The 13,886-nt window shown below is 43.5% G+C and overlaps 1 protein-coding gene across 1 annotated transcript in view; it reads left to right on the top strand.

The window, feature by feature from the left end:
* LOC122814030 (mitochondrial RNA pseudouridine synthase Rpusd4-like) overlaps positions 1-11,413 on the top strand; it is a 114,504-nt gene extending 103,091 nt beyond the window's left edge. Inside the window, exons 6-7 of the mRNA XM_044086617.1 lie at positions 8,850-8,947; positions 10,957-11,413. Of these exons, the coding sequence (XP_043942552.1) occupies positions 8,850-8,947; positions 10,957-11,163 (305 nt within the window). The 3' untranslated portion in view covers positions 11,164-11,413. The remainder of the gene's footprint in view (positions 1-8,849; positions 8,948-10,956) is intronic.
* Positions 11,414-13,886: the final 2,473 nt, after the last annotated feature.

Below are 13,886 nucleotides of genomic sequence, written 5' to 3'. Positions count from 1 at the left end.
GTCAAGTTTCATTTTAAAACAGAGCCTTCCCCCAGAGATGACAGCATAAGCGCTCATCCTGGTTAAGAAAGTTTGCCATTTCTGTGGTCAGCAGTGAAGACTCAACTGAAACCTAAGGAATGTAAATTAAAAAAAGGGGGGGGTTCTTTAATTACATTTGGGACAAGTTTTTTTTTTTTTTTTAACTGTATATTATTTGTATGTGCTCCCCCCAAACTGTTTTCATTGTTACTGCCTCTTCTTGGGGAAGAACTTTTCATGGAGGTTGTTTTTAGTTTAGTGGTCTGAACTTGACCCTATGTTGGGAACTTGAGAATTGCTGATAGAATAAAAAAGAGCAGGTCAAAATTTCTGTCATAGAAATTGTTTTTGTATACAGGGACAAAGTCCTAGCTACAGCTTCCGGTTTGACTGGTGGCCCAAATGCTGGAGAAACCAGCACAGGGTGGGACAAGAGTGATGGGAATGGCTGGAGAGGACAGGCAGGGGACATGCCCAATATCTTTGCTTCTGCTGTAGAGTGGGAGCTGATGGCCCAAGGGATCCCTCTAATTAAACATGGGGAGGCAGAGCAGTAGAGAAATGTGTTACCGTAGTGGTGCCTCCCTCCCAGTGCTCACTGCCCCCCCCCCATTCATCCATCCACCTAGCATATTAGAAGGTCAGGGCGTATCAAAAGGAAGCCGAAGCCAGCCTCAGTATGTTGACCTTTATACCTGCCCTGTTTCCTTGTCATGCGGCAGTACCCAGAGCATTAATACGAAGGGATCCTCCCCAGAAAGGCACTCTTATTTAAAAACTGAAGCATGACATTGACAAACCTGCAGGGAATTGGTTTGAGAAGCATTTGGATGATATTCTGTAACCAGTTTGTGCAAAGGTTGGTAGAAGACGCAAAGTACATTGCCAGTAATAATTACTGCAGGAAGTGTTTGACTAACTTGAATGTGGCAGGATGGAGGTCATGGAAGGCTTCAGTCCATGGGAACAAAACTGTCTGCATTGTGGTCGGTGAGGGAAGCATATATGCCAAAATGTACAGCTGTTTTTCCATATCACTGTTGCACTATTATTTACATAAGAGATCGCCTGCCAAGGGTAGCTCAATGTCTGACCAGTATACCAAAGCCTTTAGATTTTATATGTGCCGTACATCACATGTATGCTTCCCATGTAAGACGTAAAGGCATAAAGGTGAAGTACAGATGCAAACACTCAGAACTTCTTTGCCGCCAGTCCTAACTTCCTTGTCGAATGTCGGTCTGAATGCCTTTCTGCTGTGCTAGTTAATAAGCCATCTTTGGATAAGTGCCCCTTTGTGGTTTCTTTATCTTTTTTTTAATTGTATTGTATTTGTGTTCATGCCATCTAAAAAGGGAAAATGTCAATGTGGGTAGCAGATTCCCTATAACGACTGTCCTACCCATTGTCTTTTTTTGCTTAGGCTGTTTCTATGACCATATACACTGCTCCATCTGTCAAGCATTTGTCTCCAAGATCCTAGATAGTGACTTGTCTTCCTTATCCATGTCCCTTGAGAACCAATGACGTAAGCTGTTGGCCGGGGGGGGGGGTGTCAGCCGTCTGCCAAGAAGGCCAAAAATGCCCCTGTTGTTAAAGAACCCCAACTTGAATTGCAGGATTTTACTCGGGGTCTATTTAATGCTTTAATTGCCTTGAAGCCTACTTGAGGAGTATCTGTCCCTGTTCCTCCATGATCTTCCACCCCTGTTAAGAGGCCTAGGGAACTGGATTCCTCAGATGAGGACTTGGACTCTGGGGAAGAATACCTAGCTTACTCCTCTCATATTCCATCCCCTGTAGACTGTGGTTCTGAGGAAGAGGATTCTTTAAACCCTGACTCTCCTTTGGAAGAATTATCCTTTGGGGATACTATTGCTTGTATAATGGAGTAGTTTAAATGGTATTGCTCCCAGGTTTCTGACATTCTAAAAATATGTTAATGAGCTTTTACAGCCATCTGCTGTTCCTCCTGTTTTGGCAGTCCTTTTGGACACTGTTTCTGCTGCCTGTATGGCTCCTGATTCTCACACCCCCCTGCTCCTAAGATGCCTGATAAGTTCTACAAGGTGGCTGAAGATTGCAAATTTTTGTTCAAGTGCTCTTTTGTTAGATTCCTCGGTGCTTTGTTTTCAATGATAAGCTTTTGCAGTATACCAAGCTCCTTGATTCAGATGAGGATCATAGAGTTATGGAGAGGTTGGGTAAAAGTGTGCACTGCTGCCATCTTGTGTTTAAGGGCTATTAATTACCAAAGCCACATGACCAGGTATGTAAAGCCCTTCTTTCTTGGGTAGCTTCGGTGGTCTCTGACCTTCCTGATTCTGATAAGAAGGCTTCAGCTCTTTCCTTTCTTGGATCCACTTCCCAGGTCGCCCATCACTCCATAAAATGCAGTTATGGTGCTGCTGATGCTTCTTCCAGGGCTGCTGCTTTTGGTTCTGTGATTAGACTGTTCTTGGCTACATCTACAGACTTTACCTGATAATATTAAAGCACACTTTTGGATGCCCCCCCCCCCCCCCGATAATATAAATCTTTTTGGGGCAGCTGTTGCTGACCTGTTTCCTTCAGGATAAGGGTAAGGACTTGCAGGAACTTGAAACATATTTTTGTCTCCTATCCCTAAATTTTAGAGGAATCACACTTCTGGGTCTGCCTTTGTCTGCAGACAGATGCACCCACCTCCCAAGGGTAAGAAGGGATCTAGGTGTATTCCTCCTGTTAAATCCAGTCACTCCTTTGTCTCAGAAGCCTTCATTTCAGGACAAGCTTGTCTACATTTGACATTTGTCTGCCTCTTCCTCTTGGCCAGGTCCCCCTTTATTTGCACCTTTCTCTGTCCCTTCCAAACTGGTATCAAATCACCTCAGACTCCCGGGTGCTGTCATTTGTCAGGGGTATTTCATGGTTTGTAATTTCCACCCCCCTTCTCTGGGCGTTGAACAACTTCCTTGTTTTCCGGAGGTTTTGCAGTCCCTTTGGATTGAGGCACCATTTCAGTCTTTTCCACGCTCCAAGTTAACTGGGGTTTTACTCCAGAATGTTTTTTGTTTCTCAAACGGGGAGGGTATGTGGAGACACATTCTGGATCTCTCTCTGCTTAACACCTTTCTCAAGGTTCCTTCTTTCCAAATGCTGTCTGTTCAGACTTTTTCTTCTCTTCTTCCCCAGACCTACATGGTTTCCCTAGACTTCAAGGATGCCTACCCTCACATCCCCATTCAGCCTCTGTTTCTTCCTCTTGTTTTCAGTTCTTTGCTTTGCCCTTTCTACTGCCCCACACACCTTCACCAAATGCATTGCTCCTGTCATTGTCTTTTGCAAACTTCAATGGATACAGATTTTCCCCTGTCTGGACAACCTTCTCATTCAGGTTTTCTCTCCCAGCAGTCTGTTGTGGGATCTCCAGTTAACCATAAAACTCAACAAATCTTTCTTGACACCCTCCCAGGATCATATTTTCCTGGTTTGCTGGCTTTAGACTCGTCACATGTTGACTTCTCTTCCTGCTGCATAGGTTTTCTGACTACCTTTTTCCAGTCTCTACTTTATCTGTCCTCTTTTTTTGGCCAGGGAGTTTCTCCAAGTTCTGACGTTTATGGCCTCAACTGTTCCTATGCTTTCCCTTGCCACGCTTCATATGAGGAAACTACAGTGGTACCTAAAATGAGTGTGGCTTCAACACTGCCACCCTCTGGAGTCCCCTGTTCCTTCTCTTATTTGTCTCAAACTCCAAGTTTCAGGGGTGCATTCATCAACTCTGTCAGTCCAGGGCATCCCTTCCAGCTCCAGTTCCATCTCAAGAACTGTACACAGATGCTTCGGACTTGGGGTGGTGAGCCTGTTGTGACTTTCTGAATGCTCAGGTTCTCTGGCCTCCACATCTGAGGCCAGATTATAACAAAGTAAAAGAGATGAAAACTTTAAAGCTTTTCATCCTTTTTTCCACCCAGACTCAATACCACTGTGTTGTGGTGCATCAGCAAGCAGGCGGGCACAAGGTCCTATCTTCGCATATTACCCTTCAATCATGGAATCTATCTATCCAGTATCCAGTGACTCCAGGTGGTCTACATTACTTCAAAGTATAATGTAGTGGCAGACTCCTTAAGCAGGTTCAGCTTACAGGCTCATGAATGGATGCTTCACAAAGATGTTTTTCTGGACATAGTCCATCAGTGGGGTATTCCTCTGGTAGATCTTTTTGCCTCCCTTCTGAGCAAACAACCTTTCTGTTCCATAGTGCCAAGTCATCTGGCTTGGAAAGTAGATGGCGTGTCTTTTTCCTTGAATGGGAATGTTTCTATACCCCCCCCCCCTTTCTGTGTTGTCGAGATTTGCACAGAATCAGGCAGGACTCTCCCAAGATCTTGTTGGTAACTCCCTTTTGACCCAGACAGCATAGGTTCACCCTTTATCACTTGGCTAGGGGCCATCACCACAAGTTACCTCACTAGGTGGATCTTAGAGAAGACAAGAAGTCTCTTATCCATTCTCACCTGTCAACCCTTCAAATGACACTTTGAGTGATTAGATTTTGATTCTTTTTTGGCAGCTCTTTTCTGAGGAAGTGCTGTGGGATTTGCAGGAAGCCAGAAAACACACATGTCCAAATGGAAGAGATTTTCTGTCTGGTGCCTCTCTTGCCTTCAGCATCCCCTATTGGTGGGGGTTCCTCTGGTTTCTTTTATTTGTGTTACCTGCTCCATGCTGGGTTGGCATATTCTTCCATTAAAGTTAAGCAGTTTCTGCTCGTCTGCCCTTAAATCCTCCTTTGGCCTTTCGTTTTTGGGTCAAGCAGTTTCTTAAAGGTGTCCTTCAAATCCAGCATCGCAGAAAGCCTATTCCACCTTGTACTTGAAAAATTGACTCAGGCTCCATTTAAAGCTGTTAGTTTCAGCTTCTTTGCAACATTGTACTTAGAAGAAATTCTTTTGTTGGCTCTCGCTTCAGTCAAGCAAGTGTCTTAACGTTAGGCTTTCCTGGCCATTCCTTCTTTTTTAGTTTTTCATAGGGACAGGGTGTCTGTCTGGACTAATCCTCCATTTATGTCCAAGGCAGTTAATGAGTTGTCCCTGAATCAGGCTAGTCACCTTTCATTTTTCCTTCTGCACAGTCTGCTAGTGAGAAGGTTCTTCACACCCTGGATCTGCATAGACAGCTCCAGTATTATCTGAATAAAACAAAGGCAATTTGTAAGTCTGAGCTGCTTTTTTTGTTTCTTTTCATTCCGGGACTTTGGGTTTGTTTGTTTCCAAGCAAACCATGTCCTTCTGGATTTCTAAAGACATTTCTGTTTGCTATTCCTTTCACGGAAAATACCTTTCTGTGTAAAGGCTCATTCTGCTAGGATGGTTGCCTCCTGTGGTGCCTTTTTCACGGGTTTGGATACCAGTTCCATCCTTGAGGCCTCTACTTGGTCCTCTGTTCATACTTTCATTAAACATTATATATTGGATGCTGTTTCCAGGTCCAGGCCTGTTTTTGCCAGGGATATTTTACATGGATTTTTTTTGAGTGCCGTTCCTGTGACTTGCTCCTCCCAGCCTTCTTCTTAGCTCTTGCACTCTCCCTTATGTAAAGAATACTGCAGCAGTGCTATGGAAGGACATAGTACAGTTGTGTGAAGCATTACCCTAACAGTAGGTGCACTTCTCTTCAGTGGAGCAGTATTCGGTCAGTCACTCCTCCCTAGCTCTTGTCCTTGGTGTGAAGCATTACCCTAACAGTAGATGCACTTCTCTTCAGTGGAGCAGTATTCGGTCAGTCACTCCTCCCTAGCTCTTGTCCTTGGTGGGAAGCATTACCCTAACAGTAGGTGCACTTCTCTTCAGTGGAGCAGTATTCGGTCAGTCACTCCTCCCTAGCTCTTGTCCTTGGTGTGAAACATTACCCTAACAGTAGATGCACTTCTCTTCAGTGGAGCAGTATTCGGTCAGTCACTCCTCCGTAGCTCTTGTCCTTGGTGTGAAGCATTACCCTAACAGTAGATGCACTTCTCTTCAGTGGAGCAGTATTCGGTCAGTCACTCCTCCCTAGCTCTTGTCCTTGGTGTGAAGCATTACCCTAACAGTAGATGCACTTCTCTTCAGTGGAGCAGTATTCGGTCAGTCACTCCTCCCTAGCTCTTGTCCTTGGTGTGAAGCATTACCCTAACAGTAGGTGCACTTCTCTTCAGTGGAGCAGTATTCGGTCAGTCACTCCTCCGTAGCTCTTGTCCTTGGTGTGAAACATTACCCTAACAGTAGATGCACTTCTCTTCAGTGGAGCGGTATTCGGTCAGTCACTCCTCCCTAGCTCTTGTCCTTGGTGTGAAGCATTACCCTAACAGTAGATGCACTTCTCTTCAGTGGAGCAGTATTCGGTCAGTCACTCCTCCGTAGCTCTTGTCCTTGGTGTGAAACATTACCCTAACAGTAGATGCACTTCTCTTCAGTGGAGCGGTATTCGGTCAGTCACTCCTCCCTAGCTCTTGTCCTTGGTGTGAAGCATTACCCTAACAGTAGGTGCACTTCTCTTCAGTGGAGCAGTATTCGGTCAGTCACTCCTCCCTAGCTCTTGTCCTTGGTGTGAAGCATTACCCTAACAGTAGATGCACTTCTCTTCAGTGGAGCAGTATTCGGTCAGTCACTCCTCCCTAGCTCTTGTCCTTGGTGTGAAGCATTACCCTAACAGTAGGTGCACTTCTCTTCAGTGGAGCAGTATTCGGTCAGTCACTCCTCCGTAGCTCTTGTCCTTGGTGTGAAACATTACCCTAACAGTAGATGCACTTCTCTTCAGTGGAGCAGTATTCGGTCAGTCACTCCTCCCTAGCTCTTGTCCTTGGTGTGAAGCATTACCCTAACAGTAGATGCACTTCTCTTCAGTGGAGCAGTATTCGGTCAGTCACTCCTCCCTAGCACTTGTCCTTGGTGTGAAGCATTACCCTAACAGTAGATGCACTTCTCTTCAGTGGAGCAGTATTCGGTCAGTCACTCCTCCCTAGCTCTTGTCCTTGGTGTGAAGCATTACCCTAACAGTAGATGCACTTCTCTTCAGTGGAGCAGTATTCGGTCAGTCACTCCTCCGTAGCTCTTGTCCTTGGTGTGAAACATTACCCTAACAGTAGGTGCACTTCTCTTCAGTGGAGCAGTATTCGGTCAGTCACTCCTCCGTAGCTCTTGTCCTTGGTGTGAAGCATTACCCTAACAGTAGGTGCACTTCTCTTCAGTGGAGCAGTATTCGGTCAGTCACTCCTCCGTAGCTCTTGTCCTTGGTGTGAAACATTACCCTAACAGTAGATGCACTTCTCTTCAGTGGAGCAGTATTCGGTCAGTCACTCCTCCCTAGCTCTTGTCCTTGGTGGGAAGCATTACCCTAACAGTAGATGCACTTCTCTTCAGTTGAGCAGTATTCGGTCAGTCACTCCTCCCTAGCTCTTGTCCTTGGTGTGAAGCATTACCCTAACAGTAGATGCACTTCTCTTCAGTGGAGCAGTATTCGGTCAGTCACTCCTCCCTAGCTCTTGTCCTTGGTGTGAAGCATTACCCTAACAGTAGATGCACTTCTCTTCAGTGGAGCAGTATTCGGTCAGTCACTCCTCCCTAGCTCTTGTCCTTGGTGTGAAGCATTACCCTAACAGTAGATGCACTTCTCTTCAGTGGAGCAGTATTCGGTCAGTCACTCCTCCCTAGCTCTTGTCCTTGGTGTGAAGCATTACCCTAACAGTAGATGCACTTCTCTTCAGTGGAGCAGTATTCGGTCAGTCACTCCTCCCTAGCTCTTGTTCTTGCTTTTGTTGCCCTCCTGGCCGAGGAGCCCTTTCTTTCTTTTTCCTTCTGGGTGTCCATGTTCTCCTTTGTCCCTGAGGATATTCTTTTCCTCCTGGGGCAATTCAGTTCTCGGTGGTTGTCTGTACATCACCTTTATGCCCTACGTCTTACATGGGGGAACATGCATGTGATGTATGGTAGCTATGAAATCTAAAGTGTTCAGTATACTGTCTGGACATTGGGCTGTTCTTGGCAGGAGGTCCGTTATGTAAAGAATACTACAGCAGTGATCTGGAAGGATCTACAGTTATGGTCCGATTTTACACAACTGTGTTTTCTGCAGTCTTGGTGTGAGTGCTTTCTGCACTGGCTCTCAGTGTAGCTGTGGGTAGGTGCTGGGCATGTTTGACCCCCCCCCCCCCGTCATGTATACCTTATTTTTCCATATGCTGATGCCTGCAGCACTGACAGAGAAGGTGGGAATTGTATGAGGTCATCACTTGTCACTATCTGTCACATACCTCAGCAATGGATGTGAAAGCGGTAGAGCGTGATTCAATCAGAGTATCACTGCTAGCTTACAACACCCCATGTGACCCGCCCCTGCTACCCTAGCCCCCCTCCTGAAACTCATTGCTGAAACTACTTTAGCTGCCTGTGATAGTAGGTTATGTTGCCTCTGAGGCAGTAGGCCAGCATTGCAAAGACACTAACAAGATTAGAATTGGGCTGTTTGCAACACAACTCCATATAGTGGATGTAGAAATCCACGCGTGGGGTGGGTATGAGGGTAGATATCTGTAGTTCTCTACGATGGGACACTTGTCTGTCCTTTGCTGTGTTTTAGAAACTGTATCCTTAATCATCGACCTCTGGACTCTGACAGTTGCTGTGTTTACTTAGTCTGTGTGCTGTAACCTCTTTTTCAGACATTTGGCTCTATTTGTCCTTGTTTCTGGGTTTGCATACGGGGGCTTTTGTCACTGGTAAATACAGACTGCATGAACTCTAGTCATTTCAGTACCTGTATACCAGCCTGCCTATTTCGCTGACTTTTCTTTTTGCTGTCCACAGGTGTGAAACATCAGATCAGAGTGCACATGGCATATGGGCTGAGCTGTCCGGTCCTTGGTGACCACAAGTACTCTCACTGGAACAAACTTGCCCCTCAGGTAAGTGTTTGTGTGGGGTACTGAGTGGATTAATTGTGCTGAAGCACTTTGTTGTTACCTGTAAATGACCATAATTGACTGTGCTGTGGAACAGCAACCTGTTCAGTAGCCGATTACCACTGATGACAGGGGTACTAGCTGCCATGAAAGTTTGCTGAGGGTTAGGGCTAGTTATACATAATTGAGCTGATGACCTGCATTGAAAAATTACATCTGGGAAGGGATCAGGATTGGGAGGGGAGTAAGCAAAGACTGCAGGGGCACAAATAAAAGCTGCATTTTGTAGTCTGTGCTTTTTGGCAGCCAGAGCACAATCATCTGCAAAGTGGAGAATTGAGTACTGCTGTCTAAAGTGGAACATAGTGATACGTCTCTCCCCTGCCATAGGTATGATTGAGAGGAAGTTTGAGTGTCATGCACACAGTCTATAGTGAAACATGACTGTCTGTCCAGCCCTACCCTTGTGTGTGTATGTGCGTGTGGGGAGGGGGATGACAGTTGGAAAAATTAGTGTTGCTTAGTGCAGCAGTGTCCAGTCGAGCATGGTGCCAGAGTTCCAGCCCGGATGATGGAGTTGTGTGTTGATCTAATAGCAACATGTGCTGCAGCATGCAGTGGCGCATGAAGGTGTCTCACGCTGTGACCTGTCAGGGTGCAGTTTGAGTAATGTTGAATACTTGTGGGGTATTTTAATGTGTTCAGTGCATGGCAGTGCCCTCCAACTAGAATCTTCTGTCATTAGTTTTGTCTCTGTTGCACCACTGGATGCAAGACCTTGGTAGGGATGGCTGATAGGGAATGTTTGTGTGTATGTTTTGGGGTGGGGAGTATGTATCCAATCATATCGGTATTGTTCTACAGAGTAACCCATTTGGCTACTCAAATGAGGAGTCTGTAAAACTACCATTAAACAGGATAAAAGGTTCAAAGGTACAGTGGGTAACAGGAAAGAAATTCATTATGCATTGCAAGTGACTGAGTGGGTCACACTCGTCTTTTGTTAACCAGGTAAGTAGATTGATTTGAGGAGCCTTTTTAGCCATGACCTGGGTTAAAATAGATTAAAAGCACTACACACACACACACACACACACACACACACACACACACACACACACACACACACACACACACACACACACACAACAAAAAATGTAAAACTGTACAATGTGGTAAACTGAGTTATACATTTTACAAAATGTACAAAACAAAATATAGGAGTCAAAAACAGAATTGTACATCCTTCAGAGTTTGCAGAGGCATTTAGACATATTATACAAAGGGATAAGTAAGAACTTTATGTACAAATCATGAGAGAAACAAGAGATGCATGTTGGAACACATGTCCAATTTTAAGACAGCATATGTAACATAAGAAAGAAGAGGGTTGTACCACTAGGAGGGGAAAAAAAGGGGGTTAAGAAGCCCATTGCTTTAGATAAAGACAGTAGGAAACCAATGAAGGAGCCAACCTGTAACCCTGAATCAGATGCATTTGTTTTCTTTGACAATATAAACATGAAGAGATCTCAAGTAGCCAAGTGGATTGTTCTCTGACAGTGCCAGTGTGCCTGGTTGCCTACTCTTGACAAAGGTGTAAGAGTCTGTTGTGTAGTGGCTTATCTAATTTGAAAGTCCTGAACGTAATGTGTGAGTGGGTCATGCTGTGCATACCTTCTGTTATCTGATTGGCTGAGGAGATGATGTTTGGTAATTTTTACTGCTTCATTCTCACAGAAATGTCAAATCACTCACTAACCCTCTGTTAAACTGGACACATTTCTGAATAGGTATAGGCTAGTTTTCTGGAAATTAAGATTTTATATAACATAAATTAAGGTTTTATTTTATTTTATTTTATAATGCATGCTATGTTCATGTAAAGTTGTTGGTCTTCCCGATTGTGACTAAAAGGGTCTTGTACCCAACTCACTCACCTGGTTAACAAACAGAAATAAAATTAATCATTTGTATCCCTTTCTTGTCTTCTGCCCAACCCATCTTTACAGAAACTTTCAGAGGGTACGCTGAAGAAGCTGGGATTGAACCAGGCCAAAGCCCGTTACTTGCCTCTCCATCTCCATGCACGCCAGCTGACCTTGCCTGGGGTGGAAGGTCAACCAGAGATCAACCTCGTCTGCAAATTGCCAAAGTTCTTCACCAGTAGTTTAAAGAGATTGTTTTTGGAAGTTCCTAAAGGGGATGACAAAGCTTAAAGGCTATTCAGGTTTCTGCACTTGGAATAATGCAGGGTTTGTAATAAATCTGGGAAAGGACAGTTATCCCTTTGAAAAGCACACTTGGGTGGCTTGTTTACCATCTGCAAGTATTCAGATGGAATTGAGTGATATGAGGATATGGAATCTGTCGCTGACTGTTACACTGAAACATATTTGGTTGAGACTGCCGTAACAAATAGGACTTGTAATTGATGCATCCTGAAAATAAACTGTTATGTTGATCAAATCTCCCACAATCCTCTCTATACAGGTAGAGACTAGTAATACAGCCTGCCTAGTACAGCAAACTCCAGGTGTCTCCCACAATCCTCTCTATACAGGTAGAGACTAGTAATACAGCCTGCCTAGTACAGCAAACTCCAGGTGTAAAACTTTGCTGAGAGTGATCTTAGAATTTCAGCGAAGCTCTGTTCAGTGTACTATTTCAGATCAAATAGTATTGTTTTAGTGAAGCTCTATTTGGTGAAGTAGTCCAGACTAAGTAGGATTCGATACATCTGTCACTGACAGAGTGTGAGATTAAGTCGATGGAATCGGCCTGAACTCTAGTCTGTGAATGAACAATCTTCAACATTAAGGGAGTAAACATTTACTGAGAGAGAGAGACATTTCTCGTCGACATTTAAGCAAGAGTCCTTTTTGTTTTAATGAAAATGTTAGGCATAGCGCAGTTTACTCCTTTATAATTCTTCACAGTAATGAATTTTGGCTAGAGGCTTCCTGGTGCTGAGTGTGGAGTACAGCAGATTTAGTCTGGCGTTTGTTTTTGTGTAGTAAACAGACAGCGTCTATGATACTTTAGCTGCGTTTTCTGTTCAGTAGAGTATTTTACCAACTGTCGGCCATCTCAGGTTTACATTTTTTTCTATCAAAACTGAAATCTGTTTTTGAGGGTGATAACAATATGGTTAACATGGTGAGAATAACATCTGTTGATGTTGTTAGGAAATGTACATTTCAATGTATTTTGCACTCTAATGGCTTTGTTTCTGTGTTCTGAGAGTTAGAAGAGCTCAAGGTAACTAAAGGCTTTACTTTGCTCATTAGCATAAAACAGTGTCTCTTGGTTTGAATAATTTCAACAAAGTGAAGTCGGTACCATTTGTTTTGAGCAGGATAAGATTTCTTCCTAATTTCCAGCAGGTCTGAATTCTGGGTTATTTTTCTTAAGTTAGTTTTCCATTTCAAGTATACTCACAGCCCTGTACAAGCCAGGCTTCACACTTGACTTAGCATTACAAACAGGTTGGAAACATTCGTCATACATGCAGCAGTCTCCCTTCTGTCTACATATTGATGAGGAAAAAAAAACACTTCTTGTTGATCTAAGCAGTTTGTGGCTCTTAGGCTCATCTTCCTTTCTTCAAAGCCAATCCAGCAGACTCGCCTAACTTCTTTTTAACTTCCACAATAACAAGTTGCACAAAATATTTCAGATGCTATACAGATGTCCTCCCATTGTTGTCTTGTAAATTGTTTTGCTAGTCTCTCTTCCCAATCTTTAACTCCATCTGATCCTTATAGCGATGCAGTATTTTGTATACCATACTAATTATCCCCTTTTCAACAGCAGGTTCTGTACTAGATTCAACTAAAAACTCTACCAGAGCAAGTCTTTCAATTAGGACTCCCCTGTCACTTTGTTTGCCTGTACTTTGCCTTTCCTATCAGGGACTGTTATCAAGTCTGTAACCTGCAGTTTAAACTTCTTCTTGGCCTCTTCCCTTTATCACCTTTCCATCTGTAGTTATTTGCTCCCAGTACCTTGGCTCCTTTGCCAGTTTTCTTCAGTAAATTCTAGCTCCTTCTTGCCTTTTCTCTGCACTTCTACCTGCAGTCATCCTGTTGGCAAAACCAACTTTTCTTCATTCATATTTTGGCTTGGTTCTTAAATACATTCTGCAACTGTATAATATCCTGTATGGTGATGGTTATTCTTAAGGATCTGCATTCAAAACCCACGCTTTCCTTATTTATTCCACACACGCCCTGCTTCATCATCATCCCTTTTCCACTTTGAATTATAACCTTCTGCTTATGTTATGTATATGAGCCTTAATTGTGTAGCTCTAAAATATCCCTTCCAATCAGATAATCTTAAACAACATTGTTCTGTTGGAAGGATCAATGTATCCTCCTTGGCGCTTGCCTTCTTCCCTTCCAAGATAAATTCCTTAAACTCTTTTTAATAATTACTATCCACAACAACTGTGGTTGATGATAAAAATGTCTGAGCTGTATATAAAAAGAAAGGCCCTAATCATTTTCACTGCTTGTGCCTTATTATCCTTATTCATCAACGAGCTTCCAGTTTCAGGTTTTGTGTTATCTTTAGTTTAGTCTTTCCCACATATTTAGCTGCCATAGCAGATGCCTTTTTAACCCATACTGCTAAATACTTCATCTTATGTTCCCTTAAAAATGGGTATTGATGGAACAAGTCATGACTCTGTACATAACATGGCTACAACCTTTGTTCTGTCTTCATTAATTTTATGTCCTGAACAGACATAAAATCATCTCAAAATGTTCCACAACACTGACATGTCCTTTTCTAAATTTATCAGGTACAAAATAATAATGTTTGCAGATGAAGCCAACTTTTTTTGATTACCTTACCAAATGTATCCTTGAATTTCTGAGTCCCTTATTTTCTTTACCTGTGGCTCTAAATTCAAAGCAAAGGGGGAAGAGGACAC

This window comes from Protopterus annectens, chromosome 10.part0, assembly GCF_019279795.1.
Source record: "Protopterus annectens isolate FY-2018-M chromosome 10.part0, PAN1.0, whole genome shotgun sequence".
Classification (NCBI taxonomy): domain Eukaryota; kingdom Metazoa; phylum Chordata; order Ceratodontiformes; family Protopteridae; genus Protopterus; species Protopterus annectens.
The sequence above is the reverse complement of the archived record's forward strand: the minus strand, read 5'-3'. Positions and strand labels throughout refer to the sequence as shown.